At 39.3% G+C, this 21,930-nt stretch overlaps 1 protein-coding gene across 8 annotated transcripts in view; it reads right to left on the minus strand.

The window, feature by feature from the left end:
* PARD3 (par-3 family cell polarity regulator) overlaps positions 1–21,930 on the minus strand; it is a 556,151-nt gene that overhangs the window by 144,966 nt on the left and 389,255 nt on the right. For 4 of the 8 annotated variants that reach the window (XM_083406075.1, XM_083406071.1, XM_083406073.1 and 1 more), the window contains 4 exons: positions 20,036–20,225; positions 15,091–15,239; positions 11,964–12,008; positions 4,535–4,762 (listed from right to left, as the gene is read on the minus strand). In XM_083406075.1, coding sequence (XP_083262201.1) covers positions 4,535–4,762; positions 11,964–12,008; positions 15,091–15,239; positions 20,036–20,225 — 612 coding nt within the window. The remainder of the gene's footprint in view (positions 1–4,534; positions 4,763–11,963; positions 12,009–15,090; positions 15,240–20,035; positions 20,226–21,930) is intronic. The other 4 variants (XM_083406076.1, XM_083406072.1, XM_083406074.1 and 1 more) reach the window with 1 other exon arrangement.

Consider the following 21,930-nt stretch of genomic DNA (forward strand, 5'->3'; position numbering starts at 1 on the left):
CTGTAAGTTGATTTGACCAACACCTTTGTGGAAGAGAAAAGCAAGGTATGCATTCCTGAAGAAATAAAATGTTGCCTCATTATTATTCCTATTCAGGCAAGAAATTCAAGTTCTGATTTTTGTGATAGTTCATAGTTCGCTATGACATTACTAAAAAGCACTGGGTCGGGGGGAAGAGTTAATGAAAAAGTGCAGACGACAATCCCCCTTTCCTATTTTAGCCACTAAGACCAAAATATCAGATTGTTCTTTAGGGTATGATTCCAAGAGCAAAGACATGTTTTACTTGAGAGAACTGCAAGAAAAGTATTGTGAAACTGCTCTCCTAATTATGTCACAAAACAGAGAAAATGCTCATAAGAAACTGTAGTTATTGAACGTGAAGCTGTTCCATAACTGAGCTAGACTGTGTATTGTGTTATTTAATACAAGCAGAGTCTCTAGCAATTAAGACTCAACAGAGATTAGAAAGCTCTGCCAATTTATTCAGATTCAAATGGCTTGCTCTCAGACAACGCACCAGAGAAAGGAACTGTTTCTTATCAGCTATTCCAAGATTTCGAAAACAAGCACTGTGATTCATATGATCCAAATACCCCAAGCAGTCAGCTGTGACTATCTGATTATACCCATTAAAATCTATAGGTACCCTCTGCCAAACTTAAGGTCTTCCCATCTGTCTTTCAGGCTCAGTTCAACGGTCTGAATGGCCAATTGTTCTGAGTGCAGCAATTATATTATGGTTTTTAAAAAGCCCCCACAGTAAATGTGGTCACATGGTGTGCGCTTATATTTTTAGAACTCATTGCAGGACACTGATCAAGATTTCTTTATGAAACAATTCAGAGCAACTTATCTGAATAGCTCAGTCAGTACAGCATGAGAATCTTAATCTCAGGGTTGTGGGTTCAGGACCCGTGTTGGGTGAAAGATTCCTGCATTGCAGGGGGTTGGACTAGATGACCCTTGTGGTCCCTTTCCAACTCTACAATTCTCTGATTCTATTATCTTCGAGTACAAAAGGGTCACCAGCTGACCAAATGAAAGATTACTGCTTACAAAGGCAAAGCATTTTCTACTAGAATTTTACATTGCTTTTACAATGAGAGAAAGGAGCCTTCTAAATTATGAACTGTTGTGGGAGGAGAGAAATAGCTGCAAGGGGGATTTGAACACAACCCACCTCCATAGGGTTTAACTGAACACTAATTCCCCTCCCCACCTGTATAGTGTATAGTGGCATGTATAGTGCCACTTTAACACACTTGATCCCTACCTAATATGGAACATCTGCATCCATATAAAATAGTGGTACATCCAGTACACCTGCCAGATCATTCTATAGTTCTCTCTCTCTCTCTCTCTCTCTCTCTCTCTCTCTCTCCTTCTCCTTCTCCCTCTCTCAAAAATGCATGGTGCTATCCTGAATGTTTCCATATTCAGGGCAGATAAAAGAAAGCACTTTTTCACAGCACATAGTTGAACTGTGGAATTCATCCCCCACAATATTTATGGATGTCCAACAAGTTGGACAGCCTTAAAGGAGGATTAGAAAAAGGAGGGGAAGGCAATGCATGGATACCAGCCACAATGGCTATATTCTGCCTCCAGTTTGCATCTGAAGAACAGTTGCTGGGAATCACGTGAGAAGAATGTTGATGCACTCAGGACCAGTTTGTGGGCTGCTTAAGGGCGCTGTTTGACCCACTGTGAGAAAAGCTTAAACATGGAGCACTTGTGATCCACCCCTTTGTGCCCCACTTCCTATGGGTGAAATCCAACTGTTCCCACAGTCTCAGAAGAAGGGCTTTTGACCCTCTTTTTGAAAAGGTGGGGAGGGGTTTTTTGCTTTCCTTCTTGCAGACCTGAGCACACACACCAACAGCTCTAGGTTGTTGGGGAACCCTGCAGAACAAATCAAAAGGTATCACAGAGGGCTGTCAAGGGAATCAGAAAAAAACCCTTCCCCTCACTTCTGTTATGGGGTACCTCCACTGGATTCCACCCTGTGTCACTGGGTCAATTAGACAAGACTGATAGTATTTAGCTGCTCTGAACTGCCAGATTTGAAATGAAGCTGAATTAATTCTGCTGCTACTATTGAAGGAAATATTTCAAATGTCCTTACATTCAATTATGTGATATTTTTAGAAGCAGGCTTTTTAAAAAAGAAAAACTAATATAAAATAGAACAGTGAACTTGTAGGAGCAAATTTGCTCATTATGACAGGCGTTTCTTAAAATGTAAACACATTCATAAAAAGCTGAGATTGCAGATTCATTTTTCCAACTCCCTGTGTCAGTCGACAAGCTAAGTAATTAATTACCTCAGCTTCCCCAGCTCTTTTCCATTCATAAACTTTTAATGTTTAAAGGTAAAGTAACTACATAGGTGGGGGGGACCTGCTGAGATACATTTAAAATACTACAACATTAAGGTTAAAAATTTAATAATTTCCATATAATTCTGCCCCATTTAAGTTCATTTGCTATTCACTCTTTTTTTGAGCACGGACTGTCATTTTACTAGCCCATTGCTGCACCATTCAATAATTATACAGGTTACGTTTGAAGAGATTCTTTTATGTTAATGACATTCTTCTCATGTTGGGTCACTCTTAGGGTTAAAGAACTGAAAATGTAAATGAACGCCCATTAGGGTGGGTAATAGCTGATCATTAACTTTATGCTTTATTAGATCTGCCAACCTTACATATTCTAATTAAAGAACAGCCGTAATTTTTCTTCACTTTATGGATGAACTTCCAATGCTGAAATTTTTCAACCTAAATGCAACTTATTTCCCCCCCCCCTCTCTCTCTCATTAAACTTTAGAACCAAAGTGTTTGCCCCTTCCCTTTTCATTTAACTCATTGTCTTGCTGTTAAGACGGTACACAAGGAATCTTGGGTTTTTTTATTAAAAAAATGCTTTGCATGTCTGCATCTAATCTCGCCACTTTTTAAAATTCATTCATTGCTCTGTGTGTTTCTTTTTGTAAATCTACCAAAGAATGAAATAAAATAAAATCAGGATTAAGACTTTTTTCAGGACAGAGTAGGGCATGTGTGCTGGGTCCCATTGGTGAAGTGGTGGTGCTCTTGCCCTTTTGGTGGTAGAAATGCTTTGCGGATGGGAGATAAAAAATGGGGGGCTGAGGAGGGTCAGTTGTGGGGAGTGAGAACTGTCTCTATTTTCATCTGAGGAATGTTGGAGGGTATAATATTGGCTACATAAACACACATTTTTCTACTGAGGTCCAAGTACATTAAAATTTGCAGTAATCTTCGTTTTGAAAAACGAGTATTTTAGAGCTTGCAAACAAACAAACCAAATCACAAAATCCATAGCATGTTAGAGTGTGATGCAAGCCTGCAGAGATGTTATTATTACGCTAACACTGTCAAGCATTAATGTTCTCTTTACCCAAAGGTAGACAGAGATGCTCCTGCAACTGCTGCAGTCCTTATGTAAACGTTTCCACTCATATTGTTCCTCCATATACCCCGCCTGGCCCTTTGGGCGATGGTCTTCTTTCGTTATATGGTATTTACATGGATCCAAATGGACAGAAGCGACCATTTCAATTGAGGCGAAGGTAATGGGAGTGTGTCAAGAATGTGCTACACACCATACGGAACACAGGAGAGATGGTGCTCTATCCGAGAGAGATGCACATGACATAAAAGCCAGGATATGGAGCAGCAGGGATGGAGGTGAGAGACCAAGACATCAGAGTGGACCAAGTAAAAGAAGGTCGAAGTTGTTGCTGAACGTAGGCTTTACAAAGGGTAGAAGAATTTGGAAGGAAGAAGAAGAAGAGGAGTTTGGATTTGATATCCCGCTTTATCACTACCCAAAGGAGTCTCAAAGCGGCTAACATTCTCCTTTCCCTTCCTCCCCCACAACAAACACTCTGTGAGGTGAGCGGGGCTGAGAGACTTCACAGAAGTGTGACTGGCCCAAGGTCACCCAGCAGCTGCATGTGGAGGAGCGGAGACGCGAACCCGGTTCCCCAGATTACGAGTCTACCGCTCTTAACCACTACACCACACTGGCTCTGAGTCAGTGTGAGTCAGGCAGAAGAAAACAGAGACAGAGAGAAAGGCTTTTTCAAGCACATGGGGACACGGTTGGGAGAGAAAGAGAAATGAAAGCAAGAAATCTTGAGATGAGTAGGTGTTGGCTAGAGGAGGAAGGATGTTGGCTGAATTATCTATTATACACTGTGAACAGAAACTCACTTGAAGGCTTCCAATGTGAATTGACTTTGTGGCTACACCGCTTTTAAGTGAACTGTGGAAATTTTGCACAAAGAAGACAGAGTCAGAGCAGGTGGGAGCTTTAAGGTGGTGAACAAAAATCTTGGTGGAGTAAAGAGAACTTAACAGGAAGCTACCTTAACAAAAGACATGGTGTGATCAAAGGGGCAGGCAGGGTGAAGAGGGGGGAATTAACTGAAAGAACCATCAGTAGTGAAAACATCTTTAAAAGGCAATTTTTCAAAGCAGTGTACATGGAAGAGTTTACTTACAGGTTTCCATGCCTTCATCATCCTCATCTGCAACAGGTTTATCATACGATTTGTCAATTGCAGCTCTGAAGCTCTCATTGCACCCTCGCCCTCTGATTATCCGCGGCCGTGGACGGTGAAAGGGAATGTCACCATTCAAAGTTACCTCAGCGACTGCTGTCTGCAAACTTTCTAATGAACTGGATTTCTTCAGGCCTAATGAGGGGCCTACATCTCTGGTTGGAGAACCTTAATATTTTTTAAAAAAGAAAAAAAATTAATTAGGATTAGCAGGGAGGACCCTCACACTTGATTATTCACATCTACAGCGACAGTCTACGGGAATGTGCTTAACATTATTCACATTATCTCTATACTCTGTAGGGAATTCTAGGCAGATTTGTTGGTTGGAGCAATGAGCGTGTCAAGTCATACACTATGAATTTGACAAGGTTAGTAACATCCCACTTTTCAAATTGGTGGGAAGTTAAAGTCATCACTGTTATTTCAACCATTTTAATGAGAATAAAATAATTACCAAGCTGGTTAAAAAATAGAGTACAAAGATGTCAGCACTATATACTTGATTGGCATAGCCAGTTAATTTTGTTTTTTAAAACAGCAAAAACAATCCTATGCAAATACTGGAAATAATGAACATTAAGGAGATTTTATTGACCTAAAATTAGCCTGCATTCTCAGAACAGTATCTGGGGAAAATTCTGCCTCACTAGCTTCTTTCATGGAGTGAATTTTAATAACCTGCACTTAAATATTCCACTGTTCCCAAGAGCTTGTCTACATAGATTTTTTTTTCTTTTGGATTAATTAACCCATATTAGTTAATATGGTTATAATACATTAAAACTCATGTCAACACTTATTATGGACTAAATGCAAGTAATGTAAATTTTTTAACCTTGATTAGGAACAGGGATTACCCCAGCATGATAAAAGCACTAATAATCTCCAACAAACACTCGCAAAGAGAATATTAGCTCACAACAACATTAGTAAACTAAAAGAAAAAATCTCTATTCATTGGAAAAATAAACAAAATATTTTTTGAATAGCATGTGTATGAATCATTTCCGTGAACTTCATGGACAAACTACTGCACTGAAAACTTAAGGGATTGGTCCAATAAAATGTAACTTTTGAAATGCTATTCTAATTGATTTTTTCTCCTGGGTTTATTCATGGTTGTCATCAAAATTTCCTATGAAACACTTTGTAGGAATTATTGGTGCTATTACCATGCTAAGGTAATCCCTGTTTCTAAACAAAGCAAGGAAACTCACTCTCTAGAAATATTTTTATGTCAGTGTTATTTATGCCTAAACTAAACTAAACTAAACTAAACTAAACTACTAACTTAAGTAAGTGAAACCATTTCCTGAAATGCAAATACTGGCAGAACCCCCTCCTGTGGTCAACTGGTTGAGGTTGGGGGTTAGCCAAGTACAATTTCCCTATGTAGCAGCTGTCATGACCAATGCTGACTTAGTGAGTGTTGCTGGAAATGTACTAGTCACTGTTTTATTTCTTTATTTCTTTATATTTTTATACCACCCTTCATGACAAGATCTCAAGGGCAGTTCACAAGATGAAACACAAGAGTAGAACACAAGCTTTACCATGCTGTGGTGTGTTGATATTCTTCCCATGCTAACCTAACCCCCAGTTCCAAAGGCAGCTGAAATAAGGAATAGCATGTAACCCCAGAGAGACGCTGGTCTCACTCTGTATAAGGCAGCTTCCGCTATGCCATGTCCTTTGCAGATGTTCACCAAAGACAATTCTGCAATTGTGGAGCAGTTTTTCTACAGGTTCCTGAGTTACATATAAAATTATTGGGATATAAGCTCTTTTATACAGTTAGATGATCCTTACACCAGGATCTTAAAACTAAGTGGGTTTCAGATACCACATCAAGGGAAATCCTGGTGAGCTCCAAATGTGGTTAATATTGGTGTCCTTAGGTGGGCTTATGGGAGAATTTGTACCAGGGAGAAAAGGCTCTGAGGTGAGGGGGCAAGTGAGTTGGTTCCCAAAGTCAGCATGGAGCCAGACTTGCATCTGCTCCACCGCCTTGCAAGGCAATTTACTAAGGGATTACTCACTGCTGAATGACAGAACAGGGAAACGGCTATAATGGAGTTCACTGCCTACAGGGAACCCAATACAATTCTTAAGTCATGCTCACCGCTGCATTCAGAGCATGAGGGAGCTGATGTAGCAGTTCCAATAGTTGTTTGGAAACAGCTACGTGTCTGTGGAGTCACAGATCAGTATAAATACAATGAATTCACACCTCCTCCAAATACCTCCCATCCCACAGGTCCCCCATTTTTTGAAAGGGAAGAGACCTGGGTATAACTGGAGAGAAAGGCCAGCTGGTGGGATGAGCAAGAAAGGAAAAGGAAGGTTCAGTTCTTCCCAGCTGCATAAACAATCCTTAGCTTATGCTTGCAAAGAAATGTCTGGTGCGAAGATTGCACATTATTATTTTTTCCAGAGGACTATTTCAGATGTCAATGTGTTAAGAGAAATCTTCACTGTAGGTAACTACCCTGCATTTTACATCAACGTAGCTATCGTTATATAAAACTATATCGCTAACTGCAGTTATATAACCCTCATATTTAGTTTGATGAGTGGTTTATTTTTCAACGTTTAAGTCTACACAAATTCAATCTGAGAGACAGCGACACAAAAAAAGTTGGTGAACTTTTTGAAAGTGCAAAGGATAAGCAGTCATGAATAAAGCAGCTGCTGAATAGATTTATTCCTTAAACCAATGGGAGTAAAAACATTATCCTATTATGTGGCAACTTTAAGTTCCCTCAGTTTCAGCATTTCAATATATATTTTAAATGAAATGCACATCAATCTTTTTCTAATTACCAAGTGGCTCCATGCTCCTTTGTAAACAGTAGTTACATTACGTACCCATTTATGCTCATAAGGGACCCTGAAGAAAAGGCCCCATTTCCTGCTACCCAGTACGGCTCACTGTGAGAACAATATTTATGTAAGTTGCACTATCCCAAAGGAAAAGCATGATGGGATATGACCTAATGTTCCCAGAGTACTGTAAAACTAATAATGGATTGCAGAAATGGTAAGGATATTTATTGAACTTGGGTGGCCATCAACATAACTGTGGACAGTTTGCAGACACTGAAAGACTGAAATAACCCTACATAAGCAGAACATGTACCACGATGATAAAAGCCAATTTCTGTGTTAACAGTTCAGTTTCACTGGTACCATCACTGCAAGGAAAGGGTTCTCAAAACTCAGGGCTTGGTTGAAGACACAACTAAGGCTGCAATCCTGTATACTCTTGTTTGGGAATAAGTCTAATTAAAGTCAAGTAGGCTTACTCTTTCACAGACAAATATAACATTGTGTTGTAAGTTAAGCCATTGGTTTCAATGGGATTCAAAAGATGACTAACTTTTTTCAGGATTGGGACTTTTTTCCATAGTAAATTGAATGTGATTGCATCTTAAGGGGCTTTTGAAAAGGAGCACAATCCCCTGGGAAAGGCCTCCCAAGACAAAACCCACTGAAGCAGGCAGGAGTCATATGGATTGTTCACAAGTCTTGCAATGGTTCAGAATACTCTAACAAACAGAGTCAAATTCAGCCTTTCAACCATTTCTTCTCAAAATTCACAACACATACATTCACCGTTTCACTTTGTATCCCTGATTACAAAGGTCCCTTTTTAATTCAATGCCTCATCTGAATAGGTTAGCACAGGCTCATTCTTTTCTTCTGAAATATATTACTGAATTAGAGAATGCTTAATAGTGATGATGTTGCCAATAATATGAGCATAAAATGCATAACATATAATTAATGTGAATAATGTTATTCGTAGCTACAATGTTCTGGCTCAAATAACAATAATTCATAATGTTGAGTGCACTTTATAATAATCACAATGCTAAAACTGAGAGAATCAGGTTGAATTCCTATTTTAATAGAGTTTTCTGAACTGCTAACATTGCCTTGAGATAATGGCCTTGTTTTCACAACAATCACTATGAATGTGCTGATCTGGGCCACTTTGTCCTTTCTGCTACCACTGGAGAAAACAAACCTTGATCCCTGGCTTAGAGTTATGTCTGAACCGGAAATGGTAGTCCTTTTCATAAGCTTTCCATAAGCGCTCCAAAACTCCAGTTAAACAGATACAGTCATACCTCGGGTTGAATATGCTTCAGGTTGAGCACTTTTGGATTGCGCTCTGTGGCGACCCGGAAGTAACTGAGCACATTACTTCCAGGTTTCGCCACTCGCGCGTGCGCAGACGGTCAAAATGACATCACAAGCATGCGCGGAAGCGGCGAATTGCGACCCGCGCACGTGCAGACGCGCAGTCACGGCTTGCGTTCACTTCAGGATGAGAACGGGTCTCTGGAACGGATCCCGTTCACATCTTGAGGTACCACTGTATTTCAAAATGGTGTTTAGATGATTCCTCATGTTCAGCCTAGCTGGGATCAACAACAGTCAGATGGATGTAACCCAGGTAGAGGGTTTAAGGGGAATTTGTGCAGAAGTGGGAAACTACATGTCTCACCAGTTGACCGAAATCAGCATATCAGCCCTGGAGTCTTAAGAATTGGCTATGGCCAGCTATGCAGTTCTTCTAAGGTTAATGACTTGAGTGCATTTATACAATCATTAATCACAGATCATTTTTAGCTATGGTGTCTTATTAGCATCGTAAGGACATTTTATCAGCGGAACAAGCAGACGTTTGGGAACAAACGTTTCAGATTCTTGATTTCTAAGCTTTTTTTCACTATTTCACTGGTACAGTCCCAATAATTTCAGTGAAGCTAGATAGTCAGTGTTGATAAGTGAATACGTCCACATAATAAAGGGGTAGTATTTTGACCTGTCGGGGGGAACAAGACCCTAAAACCTAGAACTGCAATTACATCCATTACTGGAAAAGATCATTAAAACTCCCCCACTGATGAATGGCTATAATGAACATAGTGTGTTTGAATAAGGCTTTTTGTTCCCAGAGAGCTATTGTTAGCATTATGACAAGGTGAATATGGAAATAGCCCATCATAGTTACTGTATGCTAAGGTTGACTAAATGAGCCATGCTCAATTGCTACTGAATAGACTTCTGACCTTTGGAACAAATTGTAAACACTGACAATGATGAGGCAAACCAAGTGAACTGGATAAAGAAAAATAATTTTTAAAAAACTATTATAATAGATTCTATCCTAGTAAGAATCTTACTTTCCATTTGAGGCCAACACAATAAAACCCAACTAGTAGTTTTAAATATGTTCCAGTTTATTCTGCCAACATACATATGTTCCACTGTTTTGAAGTTTATATATTTCAGTGAATATGTATCAGTTTTACCACACATATTAAACATTTACTTTTAATAACCTAAGGTGTGTTTTTTTTGTCTGAACTGGTAACATGGATTCATTCAACATCTCAGTTTTTCATAACCTGAAAACAACAGGTTATATGAAAAATCTGCTCTGCATTAAGTAAAAAAACCAAATATTTATTTTGGTTGGCTCAGATGGTTTGTGGCTAAGGGTCATTGCCCTGTAATCCAAGTGTGTTTTCATGGCTGTTAACAGAGGTTGCCACATGGAACGCTTTGCATTTTTACAAATAATTCCAGAAATAAGGTGTCCTTTTAGTGGTCAGGTCACTTATAACAGGTTGTGCCAAAGACTTATTCAAAGAATGCTAACATCCTGAACCCAAGGGGTTTGGACCTGATTTGACTTGCTCAAAGTAAGAGGGTACTATACAAAACCAGGGGAAATCAAGAAGGATTTGATCAAATGTTTGATCAATCTGTTTCTTTGGGTGATTTAAAATAGATGAGACTGGAGGGATGTGAAAATGTGAATCTAGGCCAAAACAAAGAAAAGCTGGTAAGAACGCATGGATGTGTGGGTGGGTTTGTTTGTTTTGTGAGCACAGTGGGTAAACAACAACAACAAAACAAACCCCAGGAGTCTGTGTTGTACGATATGAATTATAAAGAGAAACTTGCTGTTCAGGCATGTTAAGTGTTCACGGTAGATGTACAAACAAGCTCAATGTCATAAAACTAGAATATTAAACTATTAACAGGGTCATTGTAACTGCTTTGCAGGCATAAAGGCAGCAAAAATGTGTAGGATCGAAAAGTAAGAAAACTAAATTTCATTTTTTGTTAAATTACCATTTCATCACATCATTTTGACTCATGCCTGTCAGCTCAGGCAATAGTCACAGGGCTGAATAATATAAATCTAGCTCTTTACAGCTCAACCAGTCATATAAAATGAAGCACATCTAAACTTTGCATGCATTGATAAATGCCACTTAACGAGACTAATCTCAGTATGTAATGTATGCATGCAAGTTATTGCAAGGCTGTGCCTTCTCGCTTATTAAGATCTACAAGCTACTCCAGTTGTTTTACAAATGCTACCATCCCACCAGTTCTTTTAAATCTAGCTTTCCAGTTGACTGTTTCTGTTTCCTGATGTGATTAAACAGAGAGCCAATTATCTATAGAAAAATTAATAATCAGTGTACATGGGCCGCCCTATTCAATGAGTCATGCTAGAAATAAGTAATATTTTCAGGACTAAAAGGTGAATTGTCCCTAATTAGAGCTAAGTAATGTTACTGTTTTTGTGTGTGGAATGTTACCGTGTCCTCTAGATCTACCCTAATTAAAACAACATTCCAAAGGTCAAAAGCTAACTTGCATTAATAAATTATAAAGGCTCATAATTGCAGCTAGTGCATTATTTTAATTGGTAATAAATTCATTCTTTGGAAGCTGGCATCATGACCATTACAGAAAAAAGCAAAAGGCCTGCAATACATACCTTATACCACATGAATCTCTTTATTAGAGTCTTTTGTTCTAATATCCAACTAGGAGAGTATATGGACAGTATGAAACTGCACCTCCACATTATGCAATTGCCTACTTGTTGCAAAGGCAGAAGTTCCATTTAGGCACATAACCCAAGATGATGGAACTTTGCCGTTAAAAGCAAATTTCAAAGTCTGGCATTATCAGTGCCTGTAGATAAATACCAAGGATTTCTAACGGCATTTTCCTCTGTTAAGTCTGTAGCCCAAAGAACGTATTGTTGAAAAGCTCTAGGGACTAATATTGTCTTTTAACAACTACATTTTGAGGACTGAGTTCCTAGACTCACTCATCTACATGTAATTTTGGCACACTTGTTATTTTTCTATGATACTGAACATTCGTTAGGATATTCCGTATAATCTGAATTATTTGTGACAATAGAAAAAGTCATGCAACTATTGAAATATTATTTTCCCCATGCACTGTGATTGGCAGCTATGTAATTGTGGTAAGCTGCTTTGACCAAGGTTTCTATGGCAACCACCCTACAGTCAATTCTTACCTGTTTTCTGGTCATCCATTGTACTGAGCTTAGTCTCGTCAGCTACTGTTAAAAGGTAAATGTATAACGGTTAGCCCTGTTAGTGCCCACATCCCACATGCATCCACTGTTTATATTCTCTTTAAAGTTAGAGGACACTGGAAACATCATTCTTCATGCAAATAAGCAATGTTATGCAGACTATCTTGATGGGGCAAAATAAAGCCCGGCAACAAACCTAGTAACCGTCATGCGTTGTGTCAGTCATTTCCATGTCACAGCCAAAAACAATGTTATTCACATGCTAGCATACACAACTAGCAGAGACAAGTTGCCACACATGTCTGAATGCAGTGATCTGAGTTTTTAAAGCCCCGTAGGCTCTTCTAAAAGCAATATGTATTTGCATACATTGAAATTTCTTCTGCTTAAAAGAAAGCCATAAGAGGCTTGGTTAGAAATGCTTGAGACATATGATTATAACAATTAAACAGGGGGCAAGGTGGATAAATGGATTTTCTTTGCCTTCATTTAACAATATCCCTGCAGGACCACAAGTTTCATCATGGCACTCCTTTACTTACAGAAATATTAACCCTTCTGAGATACATCATACAAATAAAATGGGGATGGCACTTTATTATATGCTACCCAAAAGAAGCATTTATCAAATGTTCTCAGATTCTAGAATATAGTTCCTTACATGATCCATTCCCACAACTGCTGATTAAATATGAAAATAATGCTGCTCATATGTATCCCATTACTGATTAAATGGTATCCTGTTCTGATTTTCTAAAGAGCAGGTATCTTGCTACTATTAACTTGTGCTTCAGTGAGAGTTGCTACGTATCAAATTTTACCAGTCACGGCATGTTATCAGCTTTCCACAATGAAGAGTACTGTGGCACCATAAAAAGGTCATCAAATTCATCAAGTGATTGCATAAGTGGATAAATATACAAATATCATGAGAAGGGATTTGGGGTGGGAGGAAATGTCCACACCATAAATCTTTGGTCAGGACCATTCCATGCAGCAGGTTTATTTTCTAGACAATACAGTGAAAGTATGCATATAAAACCAACTTAGACAGATACAAACTGGCAGCTGCACATGACAATATATATTTCACACACACACACACACACACACACACACATACACACACACACACACACACACACACACACAAAACATATTTTTCCATATATTCTCAGAACTTACTGATTAAGCAATCTATAAGTCTTACTAAAATAAATAAAATAAGAAGCAGATTGGCCAGGTAGTCATAAGACACATAACAGGTCCAGCAGGGGGAGTACAAACACACAACGTCCCCAAAGGACCCATACTTGCTTATAGACTACAAACTGAAGCAGCTCCTTAAGATCAGTGAATGAAATGGATACAAGCCACTGTCTCCATATTGGCCAATGTTGTAATTCCTGCAACATCTGACATTTGCAAACCTAGATCTCAAAGGAGACTGGGAATGGCTACCTCACTACAGAAACTAATAATCTCTCTTTGCGTGTTTATTTATACTACCCAACACTAGCAACCACTAGATGAGAATCTACTCTGACTGGATCATATATTAATTTGTCATCTGCATAGCAACTGACACCTCTGCCATTGTCTCCTGTATTGATTGGCACTTTGTCAGCACTTTGAAAAATATGTCTTGTAGTAAGTAACTCCTGAACACCTTATCTGACCTTGTCAGCGTATCTATTCAATTCTCTAGGTGGGCATTATAGTTTGCAAAAGGCTCAAGGTAAATCCTGCAGGTGTCCATTCCTTTCTGAAGGATGGGAGCAAAAAACAATGGTTGAGCTTGGCTGTTGTCAGTGGATTGTGCTCCGGGTGACAGCTGAACATGCATATAAGCATGTATACTGTTTTCTTTGTAAATTGGTGTTTGTATACATAGCTGCACAGTGGAGCCAACTGGCCACATGGCATGATCCACATATAGGTTGATGGGGTGGACAAAATTCATTGAACACAGTCTTTAGGTATGCATTTACACTACTCACCTTGCTAGGCCTATTCACCATGCTACTATGCGGGCCCTCTAGTCAGGAATGGATCATAGCCATTCTTGTCTTCACCCAATTGAATATAATATTTAATTGTGCTCTGCATAGTAATTTGACATATGAGCTACTGCATCTTTCATGTCTTGGCATTTTTGGCTTTCTGAATCCCCCCTCCCGTTTTCCAGTTTCCATGGTTTTAATATCAATCCACTTATGTGCCACTTCATGCTGTTGAGGAAATGAACTCTGGCTCAGAAAACTTGCATCACAATAAATTCTTTAGTCTTTAAAAGGCCATAAGGCTCTTCATTGTTGTTGTTGCAGCAGACTACCATGCCTACTGCTCTTGAATTTGTCAGTGTAAAAAAATATCGTTATATGATGCCCCTCAGGATGCAATCCTACACATTGCTTTTTTCTGGAGTAATCAAGATCAATTTGAGGATGCCAAACCAGACACATTTTCTTTCTTTTCTTTTCTTTCTACAACTCAAAGCCCCACTGATGTTTGAATATGGATCTGAGACCTTGTGGAACCAGGACTTAGGCTAGACCATGAAATGGAGTCCAGAGTGCACTGGACCAGATCCCATTGACCAAATCCCTAGGCCTGGAAAATCCAGAGGCTTTATATTGTTTGCCAATTGCAGGAGCTGATGTTGCAGGTTGGAGTTATGTTACAATCATTCCTAAGTACAAGGCCTTATCAGTGCCAAAACCAAACAGACGTTAGTTGTTTAGGAATTATTTTAAAATGCTTGAATTATTTGGCTTTTCTGTCTCCTGAAAAGTACCTCATCATATGCACTCACACATTCACGTATCCTGAACCATTGTATATAACATGCATCTGCATAAGCATAATGTTTGAAATATATAAACATTTAAATTGCATAGACACACATAATGCTCTTGGATCAGACCATATCAAGACTTCTTCATGCCACATATTGAATCCAGCTGCACGGACAAATCAAATGTTTGGCATAACAAATAATATAACTGCAACATGAAAAACAAACAGTATAATTGCAACCTGAAGAAACATGTTGAAATACAACATGGGGGGAGGGGTAGAAAAGAAAGAAGTCAAAATTTAATACCTAAGTCCATGCTTTTGGATTTCCGTGTTTTAACAAAGTCCAACTGGCTGGCATCTGAAAATTGCTTAGTGCGCTTTTCTGACATGCTCTGGCGTCCAAAACCCTCTCGCTGGAAGGCAAGCGCTGGATCAACATCTGGACTCAGAGTGCTGTAAGGGAAAGGGGGAAATTAAAGCATACGAAGCACACACCTATCATAGTTGTGTAATAAAATGTTTACGTAAAGTATCAGCCAGCAACAATTTTTGAAAAATAGCAACTTATAATGTTCTATATCATGAAGAAAAAAAATCAAGTGACAAGCATATTTGCAATGGGGCTCTATGGAAAGAACAGCTGGGAAATCCACTTCAAGCAACCTCCACACTATGTGGTCCAAGCTTCCACAGGGGTATTCATGCTGTGGAAATAAATAACTATGTACGTAACTCTGGAAAATTCATGTGAATGGCCTGCTTCATGTGCATCATTGCAGTGTAACTATCACACCCACAGGGGCTGTTCCCAATGAGCAGAAAAGAAAGATGTGGAATGTAGAAAAGATGAAAAGAAAGAGAGAGAGGAACGCCCACATTGCTGGGACCCAGAGGGGGAAAATGAGATTTTATTATGTGCAATATACACAATATATCTATAGTCTGATAAAACATAATAAATGAAACACTGCAACAAGTTACTAGGACAGTGAATAAGTCAAAATTCAAAGGGCATATTACGCAAACAAAAACGTTTCTATTTATTTTTACAGTGGGGGGTAGCATTGTCCCATCATTCCTAACCACTGGCCATACTGGCCAGGCAGATGGGAGTCTATCCCTGGTTCAGTGGCGTAGCGTGGGGGGTGCAGGGGGGGGCCGGCCGCACCGGGCGCAACATCTGAGGGGGCGCGCTCACTCACTCTCTCTCACTGCAGTGCTGGCTGTGCGAATCCGATCCGAGCCACCGGGTCACCGCTCACTGTGGAGGGGAGGGTGCCAGGCGTGTGGTGTGGTGCGGAGAGCGAGTGACTATCTGGGGGAGGGACAGTGCAGCGGGGGGGGCGCAAATTACTTGCCTTGCCCTGGGTGCTGACAACCCACGCTACGCCACTGCCCTGGTTTAATGCTTCGTCCCTTTCTCTTTTTCTGGTTCCAACAATGCAGCAGTAATTTTTGCAATGAGGAACCACATGAATGGATCATGTTATAAAGCAGCAATGGCCCAGTGCTGTGGGGCCTGGCACTGCTGGTGTGGGATCATCATGGTTTGAGTCCTGGAAGACCTGCTCCCTGCCTTGCAGGCCTTTTCCCATCTGATGTGAGAGGGTGCTGCCCTGACTGACTCTAGCTCCAAAAGCTGAGGCTGCTGAACAAACTCTTGGGTTGGAGTATGGTTTAGGAGTTTTGTTTTTTTGTTGGGGTGGGAGTTGTTGCTGTTATTGATATAAATTTTTGATATTTTCAGATCTTACTGTGATTACTGTACTGCATTTTGGTTGTGTTTTATTTATTGATGATGGATACTGTTGTTATATTTGTAATTATGTATTTTTTTCATGTTATCAGCCACCTTTAGCATGGCTTTAACTATGGAAAGATGACATACAAATTAAATGATGTATGTATGTAACTTTGTGTTCTTCTCTCCTAAATCATTACTCTACATTAGTATGCAGCACAAGGATGAGATCACGCTCATGTAGCCATCTTGCCTAAGTTGTATGTATTAATCAGATATTGGTTTAAAATTAAATTTCTCCCCTTCTAAATAGGTAGGTGAAACACAATAATCAAATGCAGCATCCATTGCACTCTTCACAGAACTGTGGCCAAAGAGGAAGTGGAACAAATGAAGGAATAATTGGTATCAAGAGACCTACAGTATTTGGTTTGCTGGAGGAGCCTTGGACAAGTCTATCCACCAGCAAAATAAAAATGGGTTTGTAAAAAAACCCATATATGGTCGTTAGAGGAAAAAGTGGGATATAAATATGGTTGGTTTGCTTATTAGCAAATTCCCACCCCACCCTTCCTCCATATTGCTCAGGATGGCTTATAGGGGTCTGTGCCATTGCTTTTTAAAAATCCTCACAGCCACCCTATATTATGAATTCAACAGGCTGGGCTTAGAGAGAGTCACTGGACAAAGGTTGTGTTTTTAATTATTCAATCATATCTGCTGCTGAGATAGTTAAAAAACAAACTTGGCAGCCTCCCAGGTCTTTTATTTGTGACTATGCATGCGTAATTAAAAATTACTCCTGGATTCAATCATCTTTTATTTTCTAGCTATAATCTACAGCAACACACCAGCAAAAAAAAAACAAACACAATGTAACAACCAAGATTTAGCAGTATCTGCAAAATAAAAAGTTTTTTTAAAAAATGTTAACAAGCAAAACCAATAGATTTTTCCATATTTGAACCATATTATGTTCTTTTTTCTGCTCTCTTGGAGGCAAGGCAGAGACCATTTTGTGTTAGGGCACCCTCATGGTGGCAGTTTTTTTGCGTTAGGCTACACCTTTGAAAGCAGCACCTTCTCAAATTTTCCAATGTGCCATCAGACCCAAAAGGTTGGCAACCACTGTATTACACAGCGGTACAGTGAAACTGTAGTGAAACGGCTTCCACTATGCAAAGTAATCTGGACTTTATAAATAATTATTCAGTTATCTATTTCTAAAACTAATAAAATATTCAGTGCTTTGTTTATCACAGATGTTACACAATGAATTTTATGCCCAGGATACAGTGAAAATGTATTACACAACTGATGAGAAGTAGTGTATTTTATCAAGCAAAACACACTTCAAATGGTAACAATTTGAACAGAGGTTTGTTGCAGGAACTAAAAAAGCACAAAAGTCAGTGAGTATAGCTAAGTAAAATTGCCAAATAGTGGTTCTTAATATTTCAAATTGATGCTAAAGTCACTTTCTGTCTATTATTATTGTAATTTATAAAACCAACAAGCAGCAAAGCGTATTATAACAACTAAAGCTTCTGGAACGACAGTTGACTCTTTAAAGAATGTAACCGTATTGTGACCCTCAATGTTATTAAAATTCCACTTATTAATCCTGTCTCATTGTCCCTTTGTTTTCATAACATTTTCATCAAGGATTAGGGAGATATTGTCAGGCTGGAAAAAGCTTACATTTTGTGCTGTGATTCAGAACAGCTGCCATTCTTGTTTGGATAACCCTTCATCCATATTCTTAACTTCACCCCTTGGTGCCTTGCAGCAAACTCACAGAATACACCTTTGTTTTACAAGCCTTCCCTTGTCCATTAGCAGCAGGAAATTAATACAAAAATCCACTCAACTGCTGTTTATTTAATTTCACTGGGTTTATTTTTTAACAAATATAATGCAATCAACACAAGTAAGACTCCAAACTGATCTGCCCCTTTTCATAATTGCATCTCTGCCTCTGAGAGAAAAGGCATTAAAGGTGGTTCCATAAGAAATTTAATGACAGCTAATAGCGCTTCACTCTTTCTTCCTGTGTCAGGGAAACATGTGAGGAGGAAAATATTCTGCATTCCTAAATGTCAAAGATGTGTGTGTTTGTTTACATTCTGCTGAGGTTTTCTTGCCACACTCAAGTGGAAAAATCCATGCTAATACAATCTATTACATGCAATTTTGCATGCTTTTCGTGATCCGACCCCCCCAACCCCATCACAAATTTTTAGCTTTTAATGTATTTCCCATGTGAATGCAATGATGGGTGTTTGCAGGATTGAAATTGCAGTTGTGCCTCTTTCAAATGGGCAGGTTCAACATTCAGAAGGAAAAAACCAAAAGTCATCAGCAAAAGACAAAAAGAAAGAAGCTGCTTTTAAGACAGCAAATAGACAGTTTCTTTAGACGGGGTATGAGCAAATGCCACTTAATACTAATCCACACTGATATAGATATAGATAATAAATAGCTGACTTATGCAAATCCAAACAAAGAGATACTTGCTGGTGCTAATTCTTATTAAGATATTGCTGACACAGTTATACTATACCCAGGAGAATGTGGGACTCAGAAAAATTCTCATATTTCAACCTGCTTGTGTTAATTATTGCCACCACCCTAGCAGGGGGTTCCACAGAGAGGTCTTTTATTTTGCTTATTGCTGAACATAATTACAAGGCTTACAAATTAATGTCATTCTCTTGGATTAGTACAGATAGCACTACACAAAAATTATGCAATATTTATCCTGCAGAAGACAGTAAACAACCCAAAGCCATAGTAACACCTATCCCCCGCCCCTGATATATACACACAATGTGTATCAGTGCAACTTGATCATCATAGTCCCCAGATTTGCGGATATTTTGAGGTGTGGAATGCATGCAACACTAATGTATCACAACAAATGAAACTGATCTGTAGAAAACATAACTTGAAAAAGAGACATCACACGTATTTTTGTAAACTAAGAAATATTTAATAATAATGAAAAACAGCCCATCTAAAAATCCATGTAGAACATCACTATGTAGCAAAATGAAAGTAATTGAAGTTTTGAGGTTATCACAGAAAATGAGCTCTCTCTCTCTTAACCACTCCTTAGCACCCAAAGGTAGAGGATACCTGAAGAAGGACTTCCAAAGTAGATCTCAGTTTGTGGATGCCACTAACTGCTTTTACAATGCTCCTCACTTTCATAAGTATATTGCTATGCAGTAAGGGGGGGGGGCTGTGGTTCAAGATACACAAGCATCTTTGACAGCCCAGATACAATTGAGCATTAACTTAAACCTTGGCCAAGTGAAACTTTCTCATAATTCTCTTCTGCTCTGCTTCCTAGATAGGAACAAGCAACTCAGGAAGAGGGCTGGGAAGTCTTCTTTCGACAATAAGCCTATCATTCTGCTCCTCTCTGTGCTGAAAGATGCAGGTGTGAAAAGCACATGAACTGTTGATAAGTAGAAGTAATGGTTTGTGTGGCCATGAGCCTTACCATTCTGTTGACTCATTAATTGTTGGTTTGCTCCAGGCTCCACCATCTGCTGTTGCAAAGCCCACATCATCATGGGAACTGGAAGATGATTGGTCTGAGAGATGTGGAGGTAGTACTGGTAATCTATCATCTTCTATAATGACCATGTCATCCTGCGGCATGTTGACTGTCGGAGATAGCTGGTATTTACCTGCACAAAATGGGAAGTGGAAGAGAACTAAACATACTGAGCACTCAACACAAACACTATGCTATTTGTCACAATTTACAGAGCAATTTACAAACCAAGAGCCATGAGGCATCTTCAAAAGGAACCTATTTATACTGTTGTAAGTCTTCACAGGTTGCAGACTACTTCATCAACAACCATACCACAACACGGAACAAAATGCCAGAAATACAGTTTCTTAATCCCTTATTAAAGATTGGTAGTGGTGGGAGTGTTGGAACTTACAGAGAGAAAAAAAGTTTTCATAAGGCCACCTAGTGAATTCATGTCAGAGAAAAAACTGAACTAGGGACTTCCTCATTTGTAACTCAGTCTCCAAGTCTGCATGCTACAACACATTTGAGTGCAGCTAGTGTTCGGTCCCAGCTCCTGCCCACCTAGCAGTTCAAAAGCATATCAAAGTGCAAGCAGAGAAATAGGTAACGCTCCAGCAGGAAGGTAAATGGGATTTCCATGCGCTGCTCTGGTTTCGCCAGAAGTGGCTTAGTCATGCTGGCCACATGACCCAGAAGCTGTCTGCGGACAAACGCTGGCTCCCTCGGCCTAAAGAGCAAGATGAATGCTCAACCCCAGAGTCGTCCGTGAATGGACTTAATGGTCAGGGGTACCTTTACGTTTACCTTTACAGAGATGAACTAAACAGAGATGGGGGAGGAGCTAGATATTAATATGTGAGGCACAGACATCATATTCTGCATAATGGCTTGGTATGTTGAGTGACTGTGCATGCCATGTGAGGAGGCAAAGAACGAGGTTCTGTTTTACTTTGTGGAAATGGATGAGAAATATGTAGACCCTCCAGGGGACCATATAAGACGCCCAGCATTCTTAACTATTGGGCACTGCTGAGTGGGGCACATGGGAACTGGAGTTTAACAGCATATGGAGGTCAAAAGGTATTCCATCCCTGTTCTATAGACTTTCATCTCTGTAGGGCATGGTGTCTATATGGCAAAGCATCATCTGTATTCATTCCATATATATTCATTCAAAGAATAACATTCCTAGCCCCGGTCATTTCAGCTGTGAGAAATGAACAACTTAAAAATAGAGTCAAAGAGAGATCCAATTCTTTTTAAAAGTTTTTTTGGGGGGAGGGTGGAGGGAGGCAGGGAAAGTTAGACGAAAAAGAACTTTACTACACGTAGACCCATCATTGTCAAACTGAAATGAATGTGTTCAAGTTTGCATAGCAGCTAATTCTTTGCCCAGCAAAAGCTTCTTTGATGGACAGGTTAATGTTGAGCCTAGTAATGCACTCCTCTCCAAACATAATGCCTACAAGATTGTTAACTCTGTGACTAATAATGTCTCCAAAGAGCTGAATGCGAAACAGTATAACCTTATGGCATTTTTTAGATGAAGCCTCCAAGGTTGAGAGGCAAAAGCAATTCAGTGGCATGTCTAAGTTTTCTCTGCACTTCTTAATATTTCAGCAAGAATGAATGATGACATTTTAGTAGTTGCACTGAAATGTAAAAGAAAATACATTTATTTTACTGCAGGTGTGTGGGAGAGGAATGGGAGAGAGAAGCAGATGACCCTTCAGATTTATGCCAGACACAATGCACCAATGAAAAAAAATGGCTATTATTTCTAACTAGTAACATGCTGCATCAACAGTGCAAAGACCATGAGAAGTAATGGTACTACTCTATTCTGTTTT

The sequence above is a fragment of the Podarcis tiliguerta genome (assembly GCF_965153285.1).
Source record: "Podarcis tiliguerta genome assembly, chromosome: 12".
NCBI lineage: Eukaryota > Metazoa > Chordata > Lepidosauria > Squamata > Lacertidae > Podarcis > Podarcis tiliguerta.